This window comes from Phacochoerus africanus, chromosome 12 (genome assembly GCF_016906955.1).
Source record: "Phacochoerus africanus isolate WHEZ1 chromosome 12, ROS_Pafr_v1, whole genome shotgun sequence".
NCBI lineage: Eukaryota > Metazoa > Chordata > Mammalia > Artiodactyla > Suidae > Phacochoerus > Phacochoerus africanus.
The window spans coordinates 25,481,879-25,500,742 of NC_062555.1; the positions used below are offsets into that span (position 1 = coordinate 25,481,879).

Consider the following 18,864-nt stretch of genomic DNA (forward strand, 5'->3'; position numbering starts at 1 on the left):
TAACAGTGTTGGAATCATTTTATGACATGAAATTGTCCTCTGCATGGAGCTATTACATAAAAGACAGAATAGAAAAAGTTTATTACATGTATCTTTTGGACTTTAATACAAAGGCATTTGAAAAGTTGTACAAGGAAAGCCAACAGCTCTCTACGTAAGGGGCATCACCAGTTTTTGTATTTTTTCACTGTCTGAACTGCGGCGTTTGCTGCTCCTAGTAAGGAAGGCCTAGCGTGTCCATCACCATCTGCAGAGCTCTCAGAGGAGTCAGGATTTCTTCCACATTATCGTTTCTCAAAACCCAGTCTGGCTTGAGTCTGTGAGAAGAATAAACCCTTGTATTAGTCAGGTCCTTCTCCTAAAAGGCTCACCTCCGCCACACTGGCTTAACGAGATGCGGCCCCGCACGCGGTCGCCGTTTAGGGCTTTCAGACCATCTCTCGCCATCCTCCCGAAGGGTGGTCCCGGCTCCTTGGACGCTTAGGCTGTTCGGCTAGCAAACCCCAGGGTTTTGTCTGTAACCTTGGTTCTTGGTCTTCTCTCAACTCCTGTCCCATCTCAGGAGCGAGTCCTACCCCCCACCATCCGCCAGTTTTGCCCCCTTCCTTTGGGTTCACCCGTCCGCCCCTTGTCACTAGATCACATCACAGACTCTGTCACCCTCACAAAGTGCAGCAGTGCTGCTGGCGGCTCAGCAAGAGACCCCAGCTTCAGCCGCCATGTGAAATGTGGCCGAGTCCTGTGCCTTAAACATCCACTGCTCACAGCCTCCGTCCCCCGAGCCGCCCGTGTCACTGGATCCCAGAACACGCCTGCCCCCAGCAGGAGGCCTCCCTTCCTTCCTGTCGGACTTGGGTCCACCAGTAGAATCTCCTTTGCAGATGCCGTTAACGCTATTGAATTCAACAGAAAGTTCTATGTGGAGTCCACGTAGAATCCAAACGTCTGCCTTCTCCATGGCTGGACAGCTGCACGTTGCCAGTGGAAAATGACAGAACCAGGCTGGCTGATTACATGCCAGTGATTGAAATTGCTTCCTCTCTCTTTCCCCAAGAATGACCATTTTAATTCCTTCCTTCTCTCTCTCTCTTTTTTTTTTTTTGCTTTTTAGGGCCACACCCACAGCATATGGAGGTTCCTGGCTAGGGGTTGAACTGGAGCTACAGCTGCCAGCCTACACCACAGCCATAGCAACGCTGGATCCTTAACCCACTGAGCAGGGCCAGGGATCGAACCCACATCTTCATGGATACTATTGGGTTGGTTACCACCGAGCCACAACAGGAACTCCTCTTCTTTTCCGATGTCCCCCCACCCGCCTCCCAGGTCTGCGTCTGAGTTGGGGTTTATAATCTCCTACTTCGCCGAGACAGTAACATCCCTGGGGGGCGCGCAGACATCCTTCTCAGGTGAAGCCCTACCACTGGAGGCATTTCCACCCTCCAGTCCTTCCCTGTGAAAGTGCCAAGTAGCTATTCACGAGGGTGGCCGCACAGATTGGGCATATCTGTACCAGGAACAGCGCTCTGAGGAGAAAGAGAACACAGTTCTCAGGAAGGCTCGGCCACGGAAGAACTTCAGAGGCATGACAAGGTCCCAGAGAGCTGCGCTCTGTATGACTCCATGTACGGGACAACGTAGAGAGGGCACAACTGACGGTGTGGAAACCTCATCAGTAGTTCCCAGAATCTAGGGGTGAACGGGAGAGAACCGACTGCAGGGGTACGAGGGAACTCAGCTGTGACAGAAATATTTTATCTCAGTGGCAGAGGTTTCACAGCTGTATACACTTGTCAAAACTCACTGAACTGCAAATCCACATAAACGGTGCATTTATGCTGTTGGGAATTTCACCTTCTACAAATCTGACCACATCAAAAGGAAAAAAAAGAATCTACTCATTCATTTGTTAATAGTTTATACAGCATAATTAATGTTAAAATATACTGTCCTTAAATAAAAATGTAGAAATCATTCCCACTAATAAATCTCAAGCAAATAGACTATGATTTTACATTATACTGTGAAAACACGCATGCATGAATCCAATTTACAACTCTTACACAGTTTACAGTTATGAGAAATTAGAAAGCTAACTGCCCTATAACCCAGACCAAGAAAGAGAGCTGTCCACGCGTGGGATTTATACCCAGGGGGGAATTGCCGGAGGAGGGAGGGAGGGAGGGACTCGAATGATGCCCTAGTTTAACCTCTCGATCGGTTCTTCTGCCCAGAACCACAGACCTGATTTTCTACGGCTGGTCGGGGTCTTCCTCCGATTCCCATCATAGGCATCTCGTTTTTCTCCATGACCAGCACCCCCCACCCCCTGTCCTGTCCTCTCAATTCTCCCTGCCCCCAACTTCATCCCAGAGAGGACCTCCAGCCCCCCAGCATTGGCGAGCCCCTGGCTATGCCCTAGGCCAGCGGCAGCACAGTCTCTGTTACTTTGGCTGCTCATCGACACTCATGCTCCTGTGCGACACGTGAACAGCTCCAGGCTGCACAGTCACCTAGTCCACGCCTGCAGCAGGGCCCCAGCTCCGTGCCACCTCCACTCTCTGCCAAGGACAGCGGTATCTGTTCACTTACCCAGCTGAGCTAACAACCCCCACCCCTTAAAAAAAACCAAAAACAACTTCTAAAGTTACATGTTTTCAGCCAGTTAAGCCATCGCTACCCTCACAGGTCTGCTGTAAGCCGATGGCCCCCAAAGATAGAGCCACACCCTGATCCCTAAAACCTTGACTCTTATCTTATTTGGAAAAGGATCTTTGCAGATGAACTTAAGAATCCCAAGCTAAGATACTCCTGTATTACCTGGACTGAGCTTCAATCCAACAGGTGTCCTTAGGTGAGACCTAGTTGGGTGTGGGTGTGGGTGTGGGTGTGTGTGTAGAGAAGCCCTGAAAAGATGGAGGCAGAGGATGGAGAGACACAGCAGTGAGCCAAGCACACTTAGCTGCCAGACCCTGGACGACCCTGGAAGGGTCCGCCTGGAGCCTCGGACCGAGGGAGGCTCTGCTGTCACCTTGATCTCCAGCTCCCCATTTCAGGAGCTGTGAGAGAGTCTGTGCTTGTTCCAGAAGCTCTGGGAAACTGAGACAAGGCCTCAAAGACCTCCTCTAGAAGGAGAGACTTCAGGCTTCAGGAGACCATGGGGGGAGCTGGAAGCTGCTGTTTGGGCAGCGTGACCTCCACGCGGGGAAAAGGTGATGTGGCAGAGCCTATAAACAGCTGCCACCAGCCTTAGCGTGTCACTGCTTCATGCCAGGGACTTCCTGAATAACCACGAATACTCGGAGCGGCGGGTTCTCACCTCCTTCACTCCCAAGTTCATCTCCTTGGGATGTGCTCATGAGTCTCTTCTTGCTCCTGTGCTGTTTCTCCAACTGTCAAGCACAGGTTCCTGCTTATAGCAGGTTCTTAATAAACATTTGCTCAGTGGAGGAAGGAAGGAAGGAACGGTGACGGAAAACCATAGGGCACATTGTCTGCTCACCTTGAGACCATTCTGGTTCTTACAGGTGTTTCTGGAATACAGGCCAAGCTCAGAGAAGAATTCTTTCTTTGTTTACAAAGTATTCTTTCAGTATTCACTTTATGTTTATGAGCCGTAAGTTTGTAGAGATTATAAATACGGTCAACAGCTTTCGACCGACTTCGAACATCCTAAAAAAGAAAGTATGCATTATTAAATTAATAAGCATTAAATTTTGTAGCTTTTTCTTTCTTTTCTTTCTTTTTTTTTTTTTTTGGTCTTTTTAGGGCTGCACTCGAGGCATATGGAGGTTCCCAAGCTAGGGGTCAAACCAGAGCTGTAGCTGCTGGCCTACACCACAGCCACAGCAATGTCCGATCTGAGCTGTGTCTGTGACCTACACCATAGCTCATGGCAACACCAGATCCTGAACCCACTGAGTGAGGTCAGGGATCAAACCTGCGTCCTGATGGATACTAGTCGGGTTTGTTAACCGCTGAGCTATGACAGGCACTCCAAATTTTGTAGCCCTTCTATGCTAGCAAAATCAATTGCAAAAATTATGAGCTGTCTTTTTTTTTTTTTGGCTTTTTAGGGCTGCACCTGCATATGGTGGAAATTCCCAGGCTTGGGGTGGAATTGGAGCTGCAGCTGCTGACCTGTGTCACAGCTACAGCAACATGAGATCCGAGCCATGTCTGTGACCTACATACACCGCAGCTCACAGCAATGCCAGATCCTTAATCCACAAAGTGAGGCCAGGGATTGAACCTGCATCCTTGTGGACATTAGTCGGGTTCGTAACCCACTGAGCCACAAAGGGAACTCCGAATTATGAACTTTAAACAATAAAAAGCCAAGCTCTTTGAGTTCAGCTTCATTTTGAATGAATTCCGAAGAATGATAAAGAAGGCAGATATTCAAAGATTGTACTTGTATCTCCTGATTAAAACGGCACATATCAAAGTCACTATATTCCACATAGTTCCCAAGTCCTGTGACTTTACGTCCTCAGTCTCCAGTCACCCACGTAGCCCTCACTCACGCAATCCTCTGTCAGGCATGGCCCTCGCCCAGACAGCTCCCGTCTACCCTCGCTGCCTTCCTTAGCAGTCCCCACAACCTCACGCTCCCAAATCCACCCCTCTGTCACTGGCAGAAGGGAGGGTCGTACCACAACCAGACACCACCCTTGCTTCTGTCCTTCAGCGCCTTCCCTCTCTCCTCAGGATCAAGGCCCCTCCCGGCCTGTGGTCACCCCCACGATGACTGTAACACCTGGAGAGGGTAGCTCGGAGGCCTCAGCAGAGAAACGCGTGAAACGTCTTCACGTTCCAGCGGGAGGGAGAGGAGTTGTGAGCTTCAGGATCTTGACCTTGCTGGGCGACTTCCCTCCAGTGCTCGGGAAATGGGACTGACGGGGCTGCCATAAAGTCTACTTCTGCAGCCCAGCTCCTCTGATATATAAGAAACAACTCATGGAGTTCCCATCTTGGCTCAGTGGTTTATGAACTTGACTAGCATCCATGAGGACGTGGATTCAATCCCTGGCCTCACTCAGTGGGTTAAGGATCCAGTATTGCTGTGAGCTGTGGTGTAGGTCGCAGATGTGGCTCAGGTCCTTCGTTGCTGTGGCTGTGGTGTAGGCGGCAGTTACAGTCCGATTCAACTCCTAGCCTGGAAACTTCCACATGTGGCAGGTGCAGCCCTAAAACACACACACACACACATACACACAAAGAAACAACTCATATCAGCACACAAAGCAGCTGTGACTGCACATAAAACCCTACTGAAGTTGTGATCATCACTGAAGGAAAAGCAGAAACGTCTTAGACTTAAGAACGTGTAGAAATCACCTCAAAGAGAGGAAATGGATGAATACTCACAGAAGCTCGGTTTGTCGTCTTCAGTAGAACAGCTAACAAACAACACGTTTTTGTGAAAATGCTTCTGGTCTTGTCTGCAACTTTATCACCGGGCTTTTCCTGGTACATGTGCAGAAGCTCCAGCAGCGTGTCTACGGAATTTTCTACATCATAAACTGCCGGAGTAGTTTTCTCATACTGGATGAGAAGAGAGCAGAATTATTAGTTATAACAAACGCACATACTCTTAGACACAGCCTAGCCATGAAGGAAGCTGAGAGCCAAACTTTGGACCACCAGCAGTGTGTGCAAAGGGCTTTAGAAGTTGGTGACTTTCTGAGGCCACTGTCATTTCTGGATCCATCTTATATGCACACATGCATTGACTGCTTTTCCTCCCAAACTAAAGTTGCAGAAAAAATGAACCAAATCTAAAAACCTCTGCAAATGCACCCCTTGATGTACATAAAAACAAGCTTGCAGATAAGGCCGTTTTTGTGAGAACCTCTCAGGAAAAAAGATAACTTATCTGTGATAGTGAATCACAGGGTAAGACAGAGATAAAGACAAGGTTTATGCTTGTAACCCTATTCCATGCTTCTTGAGAGGAAGGTGAGCTTGCTTTGACATAAAATAAATTTGATGACTATTAGTCTAGAGTACAGTTTTCATGCCTCAGTTATCTGACTGCATCATTAGATTCATACTGAAATGTGTGCAGTAACAGGTAAGCTGATGGCACTAAGATAAAAACGACAAGGCAATGTGAACACAGCTCTCATTCAGCATGTCTGTGCATCATGACTCATTTAATCCTCACACAATTATAAGGAAGGTACAATGACCACCTCTTGTTTTACATTACAGAAAAGGAAGCACAGAGAGGCTTAGTAACCGACAGCGAGCTGCAGAGCTGGGACTCGAACCCAGCGTTTTGCCAGACGGGATTAGAAGGGGTTCTGTTTTTCTGACATAACGCCACCGTGCACCGAACCTCGGCTCTGGACCGAGATGGACGTGGACCCACATCCGGCTCCACCACCTGCCACCCTCTGGCCCTCAGGCAAGGACCTCACCTTCTGTAAGGACAACTATTCTCTCTACAAAGTGGGAACAGTAACAGGAATCCCCTTTGAGAATTAGTGTGAGGACGGAACTGAATGATGCAGGAAAAGCATCAGCATGGTAGTTAACAAGTCCTCAATAAAGGTTAGCCACCACTGTTGTTAGTACCATAAAACCAAAGAAATGATGGAAAATCACAGTGTTTCTATGTACCCTTATGTTAGCAGAGTTAGCCCCTGCCCCACAGAGCCTCTTGCACGTAGTAAATGAATTTCAACTTAGAGATCTGAGTTCTAGGGCTGAGCAGCACAGACCTAACTTGCCGGGTGAGATTTCTAGGCCCGGGAAGACTGCATTATTCAGATGGAAACTACCTTGGCGACATTCAGCAAGACCTGCACAGCATATCCAATGACCTCCATGCAGGGGACACTCCGGTTACAGCTTCGGATCAAGACAAATATTTTAGCAATGGCTCCACTCTGGGCCATGTTCTCACAGCAAAGTGAGGAGAGTCTAGTGACTACCTCTGAAAGGGGGGAAGAAAAGAGATGCAGTCACAGAGACAAAATGACTGGCCATCACAACAACAGTCTTTTCTACTCAAAGGTAAAAATGCATTTCGAGCCTTGTGTTGTTACTGTTAAAACAACGCACCCAGGTGCTTCAGAGCCTCCAGGATAGCGGAGAGGTACTTGTATGTCAGGAGACCGCGGAGAGCAAGTGCGGTTCTTTGGTAGAGTTTGTTTTCTTCCCGAATCTCCCTATTTGCGCAGTGGAGTCTCTGCCGAATAGCTTTAATTTTGGCACAATCATTTCTCTTCCTCCAAGAATAGCCTCTCCATAATGCCTTAAAGAGACAAAATAGTAATTTTATTGATTGATTGACTGATTGATTGTCTTTTCAGGGCCACACATGTGGCATGTGGAGGTTCCCAGGCGAGAGGTCTAATCAGAACCACAGCAACACAGGATTTGAACCGTGTCTACGACCTCCACCACAGCTCACGGCAATGCTGGATCCTTAACCCACTGAGCAAGGCCAGGGATCGAACCCACAACCTCACGGTTCCTAGTCAGATTCGTTTCCACTGCACCATGATAGGAACTCCCAAAATAGTAATTTTAAGATTTCAATCCCTGACGCGAATTTTACAGTTCCACAAAGGAGGTATTTTCGGTAAATTTATGTGATCAGAGACTTCACAAATAAAACTTCAATTGAGGTTCTGATAAATCGCAAAATCAATTGTTCTAGAAGTACATACAGTATTTCTATGTATAGGCTGAAGCATCATTCATTGGCCAAAGATGCCTAAATATTCAAAATGCTAAAATGCCTTTGCAACTCTCAATCATCAACTTCCTCCAAGGAGTTTTGAAAATCAAGGTCTTAACAATGCAATGATGGTAGCCTAGTGTTTGTGAATTACTCTATTGGCCAATTCCAGCTTTTAAAAATGCACATAACTGTTTTTAAAATGTTAGCTATCACACAGATGAATGGCCAACCAAAACCTTGAATTAAAACATTTTCAGTTACCTGGATTTTAGTGATTCTGTTATTAAGCTTTTCCTGCTTTTTACGGAGAAGAAAATGGCGTACAGCTCTCTGTATCACTGAGGCTGCCCTGTTCTGCTGGCTTATCTGTTCTTGAGCTTCATGCTGAATTGTTATCACGCGGTGATATTTCTGAAGAAGCCGCTTTTGCTGTAACCTTGCCCGAAACCATCTCTATGTAAACATATGAAGATTTTTTTTTTTACTTCAGGGTTTTTCAAATAAATACACAAATATATGCACAAGTGAAATCAATAGAACATTGAACTGTCTTTCAACAGGCCCCTCCTCCCCTAGCATTCTTGTCACACTGCTTGGTGCAGCTCCTTCCAGGCCACAGTGGGCCTGAGGAGTGAGTGTTACATACGAAACTCAACCCCATGCAACGTGGTCATATATGAGCTTAACCCCACATCACATATTACGGCCACGTGCTGGCTTCTCCTCTCAGTGTCCTTAACTTTGGATGACCTCAGGCCCCCAGTCCCAGGCCCTCTCCTTTTTTTTTTTTGTCTTTTTGCCTTTTCCAGGGCCATTCCTGCGGCATATGGAGGTTCCCAGGCCATGGGTTGAATGGGAGCTGTAGCCACCGGCCTACGCCAGAGCCACAGCAACTCGGGATCTGAGCTGCATCTGCAACCTACACCACAGCCCACGTCAACGCCGGATCCTTAACCCACTGAGCGAGGCCAGGGATCAAACCCGCAACCTCATGGTTCCTAGTCAGGTTTGTTAACCACTGCGCCATGACGGGAACTCCAGGCCAGGTCCTCTTCCTTTTATCCATCTTATCTTCTGAAGCAATGCCCTAATGCCCGCGCACGGAGGCCATCAACGTTGAGTCCGTACCACTCTCCACGCTCCCACAAATGGCTGAGAGTGGGCGCTTCAGCCTCACGTGCCCAGGCTGTGCACCTCTGGCTCGGGACCCGCTCCTCTCGCTGTCTCCCAGTAAGCGGGCAGTGCCGTCTGCTGAGTTACCGAGGCCAGAGTGTGGCTGGCTTCCTTGTTTGCTACCTGTAAGGCCGACGCCGTCCTCCGCTCTCAAGGACCCTGACCATTCCGCTGTCCCTACCCCTTTAACCTGGGCTTGGCTGTCCCCCGACCGACAACCTGCAGCCTCCTGGCCGGCCTCCTGTTCAACTTCCACATTCCTGCCTGAGTAATTTTTTTAAAATAAAATATGATTCTGATTCCAGTCTTCTACTTCAACTCCTCCAGAACGTCTTTCAGCACAGAGCGTAAGGACTAAGCTTTTTTCTGCCTTAGAACGCTGTTTACATCTCCCGCCATCGAACGCCAGCCTGCTGGCATCTCATACTCTTTACGGCAGACCTGTGCTCCCTCGGTTTTGAAGGCTATGTCACCCCCTACAACTGGACTGTTCCTTCGCTATGTTTTATTTGACTAGTCATCCCTCGGCTTAAGCTTAATGTCTCAACATAAATGCCACTTGGCCAGGGAGGCCTTCTCCGATCAAGGTGACTGGCTTCGGTTTCCCGTCTCTGTGTTCCCAGCAAACATACCTTTCTCTCTCATTCGGTATCATGATGAGGACATGGGCATCTACTGATGTACAGGGAAGTCACTTTGGCTAATACATGACTGCACGTGAACTTGAGGTTACCTAGAACAGCCTGTCGTGCAGCCTATTAAACATACGTTGTGTGTCTGCTTTCACCATTAGAGAAAAGAATGCATTTAAAAATCAAAATGGGTTAACTGTGGTTCGGACATCCAAAACAGAGCTGGTGGCCCCTGTGGATGTGATTTCAGACACATCGTTGCATCACCGAGGACCTGAATTTTCTGGATTGTATCAGAATCAAGGACACCACCAGCTTTCTCAAAACAGCATCTAACAGCTGCCAGCTGCAACTTATGGTCTCAAGGTCCCCCCTTGTAACTATGCACCATTTCCGACGCCAACCAATCCTTGCTTAGCAAGCACCCTTACTTCTTGCCCGCTCCCATCCTAATTCTTAATGAACACTTGTGGGTTTCACCTTTTTTTTTTTTTTGTCTTTTTGCCATTTCTTGGGCCACTCCCGCGGCACATGGAGGTTCCCAGGCTAGGGGTCTAATCAGAGCTGTAGCTGCCAGCCCACACCAGAGCCACAGCAACGCGGAATCCGAGCTGCATCTGTGACCTACACCACAGCTCACGGCAACACCGGGATCCTTAACCCACTGAGCAAGGGCAGGGACCGAACCCGAAACCTCATGGTTCCTAGTCGGATTCATCAACCACTGCACCACGACGGGAACTCCGGGTTTCCCTTTCTAAGCCTCCCCTGCTCTTATAATCTTACAAAAATGCTATTCAAGTGCTTTTCAAATCTGTCTCTCCTGAGCTATAGTCCTCATTTCAGCTCAGATAAAACCCATTTCTACTCCTATTCTCAGCTGCTTACTGGTTATTTCCATCGACAACTGTAATTGCCCTTCTCTGTTAAGTTCTTTGAGGACAGCGCTCCTGCTATCTTACTGTCTGTTCTGATCACCCCTGATCAGATCTGACCATGGTCAGCACTTGACGTTTGTTGAGTGAAAACACTATTTCTAAGCTTAACAGCAACCCCACAAGATACCACCATGTCCTAGGTAGTGGGTTCAAAGCCCAGGCTGTTACAGGTAGAGCAGAAACAGCTGAGGTACCCAGATTCAATTCCTGATCTGCCTCTCTCTTAACCTTTCTCAGACTTCAAAGGTAATGTCTCTGCCTGCCTTACACACTGAGAGGGTACAATGTACAACATTATATAACGGGGCTGAACACCCCGAGGCAAGTTTCTATGTCTCTCTAGCCTAACCAGCTCTTATGAACAGAGGAGCAGAAGGACGTGATCCCATCTGGCCTCAATTATGCCCAATAATCACTTTACCTTAGGTTTTTAAAATCATCGTTTTAACCAAAAGAGAATTTCCGTTACTCAACCCACATTTTCAAAATTCGCCTGGGAGTGGTATAAAACACCTACGAAAATGCATCAGGCTTAGGGCGACTGCAGCCCAACAATCCCCATTCTGTGCCGTCTTGGGTGAATTATCATGGGCACCCTAAGCCCAATCTCAAAAATATTCCATTGTGGAAGATAAATGACATGGTCACGTGAACAAAGTATTGTCCTTTACGACCTGCCTAAGCTCATTTTATAAACTCTTAAGAAACACTGGTCAAAGAACGAAAACTTTATATTTAAATGTATAATAAATACCTGGATTTTTATGGTGCTAGCTTTCATTTTCTGAAACTTCCGTTTCTGGATCAATCCTTTCATTCTTGCTTGAATGAAGATAACACTGCTCCTTATTTGTAAATAAACTTCTCTTTGATGTTTTGCAGACAGAAAGGCTCTTTGGTGATTTTGTGAGACCACTGCTGCTTCTCTACACAGTAAAAACTGTTTCCTGGTTTGCCGTGTTCTGAAATACCGCTGTAAAGTGATAGCTGCCCTTTTCTGCTGAGCAAATCTTCTTCGACACACAGCCATCCGAAGGAAGGCCTGAATTCTCACGGCAGCACACTTCTGTGTTTCCAATTTTCTTGTGACCATTTTACGAAAAGCTTTTTGGATGGTGACGGCAGCCTTTCTTCGAGAATGAAACTCTGCTTCCTGCAATGGACCAGCTTCATACGGAGTTTCAGTTCTGTAACAGCAGGATGCAGGTTGGGTACCAGAGGCGACCATCGTTGCTTCAGGCATGCTTTTAAATTTCTGTCTAACATTCATGCCTACAAAAGCAGCCTGAATAGTTCGCATAGATTTCTGGGTGGCTAGAATTTTCTTTCTTTCCATTTTCACTCTGATGTATGACCTGTAGTAATTCTGTATAACAACAACAGCCGCTTTCTTTGCTTGGTAATCGACCCTGGCCCTGTGCATTCGGTAGAATGACTGAATCAGCGTGGCAGCTGCGTGCAGGCGGTGGATATCCTTTCTCACCCTAAACCCTCTATAATAGGACTGTATACAAATGACTGCCTGGGTGCGCACCGCGGCGAGCGCTCGGTACCTTCTTTGAACAAAAACTACCTTTGCTCTAAAGTGGAGATAGTGCTTCCTTATTTTAAAGGCCTTAAAATGTTTCTGAACAGTAGTGGCAGCCAGATGCTGCTGTTCCTGAATCTGTCTCCTTTCCGCCAGATCCTGAAAATCCGCTTGGACACAGGTTGCTGCTTTCTTGAGTGCCTTGTGTTCAAGGGCTTTCTTTTTCTTTGTCCTATATCTTTCTTGTATTACTTTTGTAGCCCACTGAAGCTTTCGGTAGAAACGATACTGCCTGTACATTCTGTATGTGCTTTGTATTATTACGGCAGCTCTGAGCTTCGCCCTGAAAAGCTGCCTTGCTTTCATTCCCTTGTGTGCAGCCTGAATGACCACTGCCGAGTGCCTTAGTCTGACATAATGTTCTCTTTGCAGTTTTGCAGCTGTGTGTGCCCGGTAACGTTGCTGAATGAGAACTGAGGCGTGCTTCCAGGTCTGAAAGGTCACCTGTGTCCTGTGCATCCTGTAAGTGGCCTGGATGATGGTGGCAGCCCTCTGCATCTCCTGCATCTTCTTCCTCACCATCCACCCCCTGTACCAGGACTGGATCTTGATGGCTGCCTTCTGTAAGCGTCGGAATTGCTGTAAGTGATGCTTCGCACAAACATTTGCACGGTATTTTCTCTGAATCCACACAGCAGTTCTCCTGAGAGACAGGAATCTTCTTCTCATCATCAGTGTCCTGAATCTCCTCTGAATGAGGGCTGCGGCTGCGTGCCTGACTTTTAAGTGTTTTCTTGCTCTCATCCCCCTAAAAGCAGCCTGAAGGCGGATGACGGAATGTCTCAGCCTGGTGTACTTCTGCAATTGTACGTTCCTTTCCCTCACTGCCCGGTACTTTTGCTGCACCATCTTTGTCGCCTGCTTCAATGTGTTAAAATGAGTTTGCTGTCTGTATCTCCGGTAGTGGGCCTGGATGAGCGTTGCTGCGGTCTGCATCTTCCTGAGGCTCTGTCTAACGCTCGCGCCTCTAAAACTGGCCTGGAGGATGCTAACAGCTTTCAAGGTTGTCAGGTACCTGGCGCGCTGAGTCTTACCCTGATGATATGCTCTGTACCTTCTCTGAATCACGATGGCTGCTGTTCTCATTTGATGGTATCTCCGCCTCGCCTGCTGCATTTTGAAGACGGCTTTAATAAGACTGGCTGCCCTGTGCATGAGCTGAACCTGTCTTCTTATCTTAACACCTCTGTAAACAGCTTGGACTGTCACTGCCGCCTTCTTCAGAGTAAGATATTCCTTACGCTGGCAGTTTGCAATCTTAGTATCTCGGTACCACCTCTGAATTAGGACCGCGGACGCTCTACAGGTGGCGTACTGCTTTTGGGTTTGGTGAGCTCTATACCTGGACTGGATAGTGGTGGCTGCCTTGTGCTGCTCCTTGATGTCCCTCCTCACCCTCAGACCTCGGTAGGCTGACTGGAGGGTTACTACAGCCGCTCTGATTTTCAAGTACAAACGGTGCTGTTTTCTTGCAGTGCTGTAGGCCCTGTAATACATCTGAATCAGACAGGCCGCTCTTTTCATGCTTTTCCACCTTCTGCGCTGCACGTACGCTCGGTAGCAAGACTGGATGATGACAGCACACGCGTGCTGCTTCTGCATTTGCCGCCTGGCCACTCGCCCCCTCCACGTGGACTGGAGCGTCACCGCTGCCCGGCGAAGCGCGGTGTACTCGGCACGCTGCCTCCTGCCAGCAGCCCGAGCTCTCAGATGTTGCTGGACGGTGCATGCTGCTTTTTTGAACAGCCTGAACTCTTTCCGGGCCTTGGCCATTCTAAAAGCAGACTGGATCTTCACCGCAGCTTGCTGTTCCCTGCGGACCTGCTTCCGAACTTTCCAGCCACGATAGGCAGACTGGAGAGAAATTGCAGCAGCCCTAGTCTTTAAAAACTGTGTTCTTGTGTCAGAAACAGTCTTGTGTGTCCTGTACCATCTCTGAATCTTGAGAGTAGACTGCAGCACACAGTGATATTTCATCCTCCTACTATAGCCTCTAAAAGCGGCCTGGATTGTAAGAGCGGCTACAGACTGTTGTTTGATTAGCTGGCGGACCTTATAACCTCTGTAAGCTGCCTGTAAGCAGGTTGCTGCTCTTTTGACTTGCAAGAAGTTCTTCCTCTGATTGACCTGTGCCTTGTAGGCACGATAGTAGTTCTGAATGACGACAGCTGCTTTATAGATTCGCAGGTAGTCCAGCCGCACCTTCCTCATCCTAAAATAAGACTGGAGCGAAACAGCAGCTCTTCTCTCCAACCGTTTCTGCTTTCGAACCAGGTACCCTCTGACCGAAGCTTGCAGTGTGATGCAGGATGCCCACCTGCGCTCTTCTCTCTGCAGTGCAGCTGCTCTTAAATGTAAATATCGTTTACGGGTTTGTTTCATCCGAATGAATGACTGTAACTTTATTGCAGCACGTTTTAGCCTCCGAAATTTTTTTCTGAAGATGTAAGCCCGGTAATAGGCTTGGATCTTTATAACAGCAGTGAGGATGTGAAGAAATGTTCTCCGGGCCTGCATCCCTCTATATGCGGACTGCAGAACGATGACAGCAGAACGTGTCTCCTGGTAAGACGCAAGCACTTTCCTGGCTGAAATGTAGGCTCGGAGATGACTCTGAATTATGAGTGTGGCTTTCTTCATCTTCTTATATTTCTGTAATTGTTGATGTTTTCTGACGTGTGCCTGCAGCGTGATAATGTTTTTCTTGAGGTTTAGAAACCGCAGCCTGTCCTGTCTCATTCTCCAGTACGATTGGAAGACACAGGCGGCTCGGATCTGTCGGTGCAAATTACGAGCCTTCATTCTCCGGAAGGCGGCCTGTAGTCTGATGGCTGCAGCCCGTTTCTGCAAATAGCTGGTCCGCTCTGCCTTCCCCTTCAGGCGTGCTTTGTGGTATCTCTGGAGCGTCAGGATGGCCTTCTTTCTCCTTTCACGCAACTTCTGGGCTTGAAAGCAGCGGAATCTTGTCTGAATGATGATAATGCAGGATCTAATATGACGGTACTTCCGTGCTTCTCTGTGCCTCCTGTACCAGGACTGGATGACCACGGCAGCTTTCTCTTCTTTAGCACGTTTCCTGCCGTGCCATTCTCGAAACGCTCTCTGCAGCGTGACTGCAGCTTTTACTTGCAATTGCATTTTACGCTGCTTCCATCTTCTGAACAGAGACTGGATGGCAAGGGCTGAGGATCTCAGCATTTGATATCTCTGTTGATCCTGTTTTCTTCTTAGGCAGGCACGCCAGTGCCTCTGAATGGTTACTGTTGCCCGTAGGTACCGTTTGTAAGAAGCAACAGCAAGGACCATTCTTATCCTAGATTGCAGGATGACTGAATAATATTTCAGCCTCAGAAAGTGTTTTCTCGTGGAGTATCTTCTCCAATATCTCTGGAAAAGAAAGGACACAAAGTAAAATAGATATGACTTTCCATACTTAATACATTTTTAAAGTATTACTTTTTCTAACATTTTGCTTAAAAATAAACACGTTAAATATAAAAGCAATATGTTTCTTTTCTTTATAGTCTCTATACTGATACAGCTGTGTAGCCAAATGGGAAATCTTGATCTCAATCCTGATGATATTCATATGGCATCTGTATTCCAGAGACATAAGAAATACAGGTTTATGTTAAAGTAACACAATCTATGAGAAGGGTCAAAATACAGCTTGAGTGATAGTCTGCTATCTACTGATTCTAAGTAATTTCCAAGTAAGATTTCTGGATCTTATATTTTCCCCTTTCTATCAAGGGTGCCGAGCTATCTTATAATGATTGGAAAATTGTTTATGTGAGGGTCCTTGTACTATCACATTACAGGCCTGATAATATAAACACAGAATTTTGAGAAATAAATGAGCCAGATCATTTTCTTTGCCTTTTTTTTGGGGGGGGGGCGTACTTGTGACATATGGAAATTCCCAGGCTAGGGGTCCAATATGAGCTGCAAATGCCGGTCTACGCCAGAGCCACAGCAATTCGGGATCCTAGCTGTGTCTGCGACATACACCACAGCTCATAGCAACGCTAGATCCTTAACCCACTGAGTGAGGCCAGGGATCGAACCCACCTCATCATGGATCCTAGTCAGGTTCGATAATTGCTGAGCCACGAAGGCAACTCCCCAGATTCTTTTCTTTTTTTTTATTTGGCTGCACTGGCAGCATATGGAAGTTCCTAGGCCTGGGATTGAATCTGAGACACAGCTGCGACCCATACCACAGTTGTGGCAATGCTGGGTCCTTATTAACCCTCTGTGCTGGGCAGGGGGATTGAACCTGAGCGTCAGCAGCAACTTGAGCTGCGACAGAGAGAGCACCAGATCCTTAACTGCTGTGCCACAGCGGGGACTCCCAGATCACTTTCTGAGTCATTATTTTCATTAAGAAATTTTCCAAAATTTAGGCTTTGAAAAAGGAATTGGCATTGAAGCTCTAGCCATCGAAGGCTAATCAGAACTAGTGGCCTAAATCCAACCAGGTTTTACTTGCCAAAACTAAAATATCAACATGCATATAGGATTTCAACAAACAACAACAAAGAATGTCATAATGATGTTAAAAATATACAGGACATGATGAAAAATTACTGGGTACAAGAAATATAAGGAAAATTTCGACCTGCATAGGAAAAGACAATCAACAGATGCCAGTGGCAAAATGACACAGACATTGATGTTACCCCGCAGAGACTTTAGAGCAGCTCATGTAAAATGCTCCAACGAGTTGGAACCAATGGGAGGATTAAAAGTCTTGGGGGAAAAAAAAAATCAATGCTACAACTAAGAACCAAATGGGAATATTAGAACCAAAAAACGTAATAACCAAAATAAAACCTCACTGGAATGGCTCAGGAGCAGAATGGAGGTGAGAGAGAGAAGAATCAATGAACTTGAAGCTCAATATAAATTATCTAGATTGAACAAGGAAGAGAAAATGACCGGGGGGAAAAAACAATCAGTGTCTCAACAAACTAGGAATAGAGGGGAATTCCCTCAGGAGGAAGACCAGGAAACCAACCTACAGCTAACATCAAACCTGACGGTGGGAAACTAGGTGGATTCCCTCTAAGATCAGGCATAAAGCAAGGATACACCCTCTCACCAATCCTCTTCAACATCTACTGGAAGTCCTGGCTAATCCAATAAGAAAAGGATAGAAAACCTGGAAGTCCTGGCTAATCCAATAAGAAAAGGATAGAAAACCTACGCCGATGGAGAAGAAAGAGAGAAGACTTTTTTGGGGAGGTTCACAGATGACATGATCATTTATATGGAAAATTCAAAGAAATGATCAAAAACTCCTCAAATAAGCAAATGGAGCAAATTTGTAGAATGTGACGCCCTTGATATTAGTAGCAATTAAAAAAAAAAAAGAAATACTTAAAAATATATCTAACAAAATCGGCACAAGGTCTGTAGGCTCTACCAAACTCTGATGAGAGCCATCAGAGAAGATCTCAACAAGAGATACAGTCATGGATAAGGTGGCTCAATTTGGGTAAGATGTGAGTTCTTCCAACCTGGACCCACAGGTTCAATATGATCTCAATCAAAATCTCCTCTAGTTACTTTGTGGACATCAGCAAACTGACTCTGAAGTATACGTGGTGAGGTGAAAGACCCAGAACAGCAAGGAAGACAATGAGGAAAAATAAAGTTGGACTAATATTATGCAACTTTAAAACTTATTAGAAAGCCACAGTAATTGGGACAGTGTGGTACTGGAAAAAAAAAAAAAAAACCCAGAAAAAACAGATTCATAGAATAGAATAGGGAGCCCATGCAACACAGCCAACTGACCTTTGATAAAGAAACAATACAACTGCAGGGATAAAAGACGGTTGTTTCAACAATTGGTACTGGAAGAAGTGGGCATTCATATGAAAGAAAAAAATGAATTTAAACACTGACAAACTTTCACAAAAAGTTACCTCAAAGGGATCACAGATCTAAATGAGAAATGTAAAACCATCAAACTTCTAGGAGATAATATTAGAATGTCTAAGTAACTTAGGGTTTGGCAATGGCTTTTTAGATATAATGCCAAAAGTATAATCCATGGAAGAAAAAAACTGATGTCAAACTTTATTAAAATTTTAAAGATTCTGCCTTGTGAAAGATAATGTTAACAGAAAAAAAAATATGCCACAAACTCATAGAGGAAATATTTGCAAAATATAGATCTGATAAAGCATTTGTATCCAGTTATACAAAGAACCCTTAAAACTCAACAATAAGAAATTTTTAAAAACAGGCAATAAAATTTTTTAAATGGGCAAAATAAGTGAACACTTCACCAGATTAAACGAGTGTATGAAAAGATGCTTATCATATGGCACCAAGGAATTGCAAAATTGAAACACCAATACACATCTATTAGAATCGGAAGCACTGATGCCAAATACTGATTACGAAGAGGAGCAACGGGAACTCAGTCACTTCCGGTGGCAGTGCAAATGTACAGCCACTTTGGAAGACAGTCTGGCAGTTTCTCATAAACCCAACATAGGTTTATCATATGATCAAGCAATCCTATTCCTAGGTACCTCCCCAGAGAAGGTGAAGTTCCCAGGCTAGGGGTCAAATTGGAGCTGCAGCTGCCGGTCTACACCACAGTCACAGCAACACCAGGTCCAAGCTGCGTCTGCAACCTACACCACAGTGCATAGCAATGCCAGATCCTTAACCCACTGAGCGAGGCCAGGGATCAAATCTGAATCATCCTCATGGATAATAGGGGGGTTCATTGCCACCGAGCTACGATGGGAATTCCCACAAAAGAAGATATTCAATGTGGAAAGGGGGTTCAATGTCATTCATTATCAAGAAAATGCA

General features: G+C 46.2%; 1 protein-coding gene across 1 annotated transcript in view; it reads right to left on the reverse strand.

The window, feature by feature from the left end:
- The window catches only part of ASPM (assembly factor for spindle microtubules), a 65,093-nt gene continuing 46,229 nt past the window's right edge, over positions 1-18,864 (reverse strand). The window contains exons 18-24 of the mRNA XM_047755220.1: positions 11,194-15,414; positions 7,958-8,149; positions 7,072-7,264; positions 6,789-6,943; positions 5,371-5,547; positions 3,503-3,672; positions 1-317 (exon numbers count right to left, since the gene is read on the reverse strand). Coding sequence (XP_047611176.1) covers positions 215-317; positions 3,503-3,672; positions 5,371-5,547; positions 6,789-6,943; positions 7,072-7,264; positions 7,958-8,149; positions 11,194-15,414 — 5,211 coding nt within the window. The 3' untranslated portion in view covers positions 1-214. The remainder of the gene's footprint in view (positions 318-3,502; positions 3,673-5,370; positions 5,548-6,788; positions 6,944-7,071; positions 7,265-7,957; positions 8,150-11,193; positions 15,415-18,864) is intronic.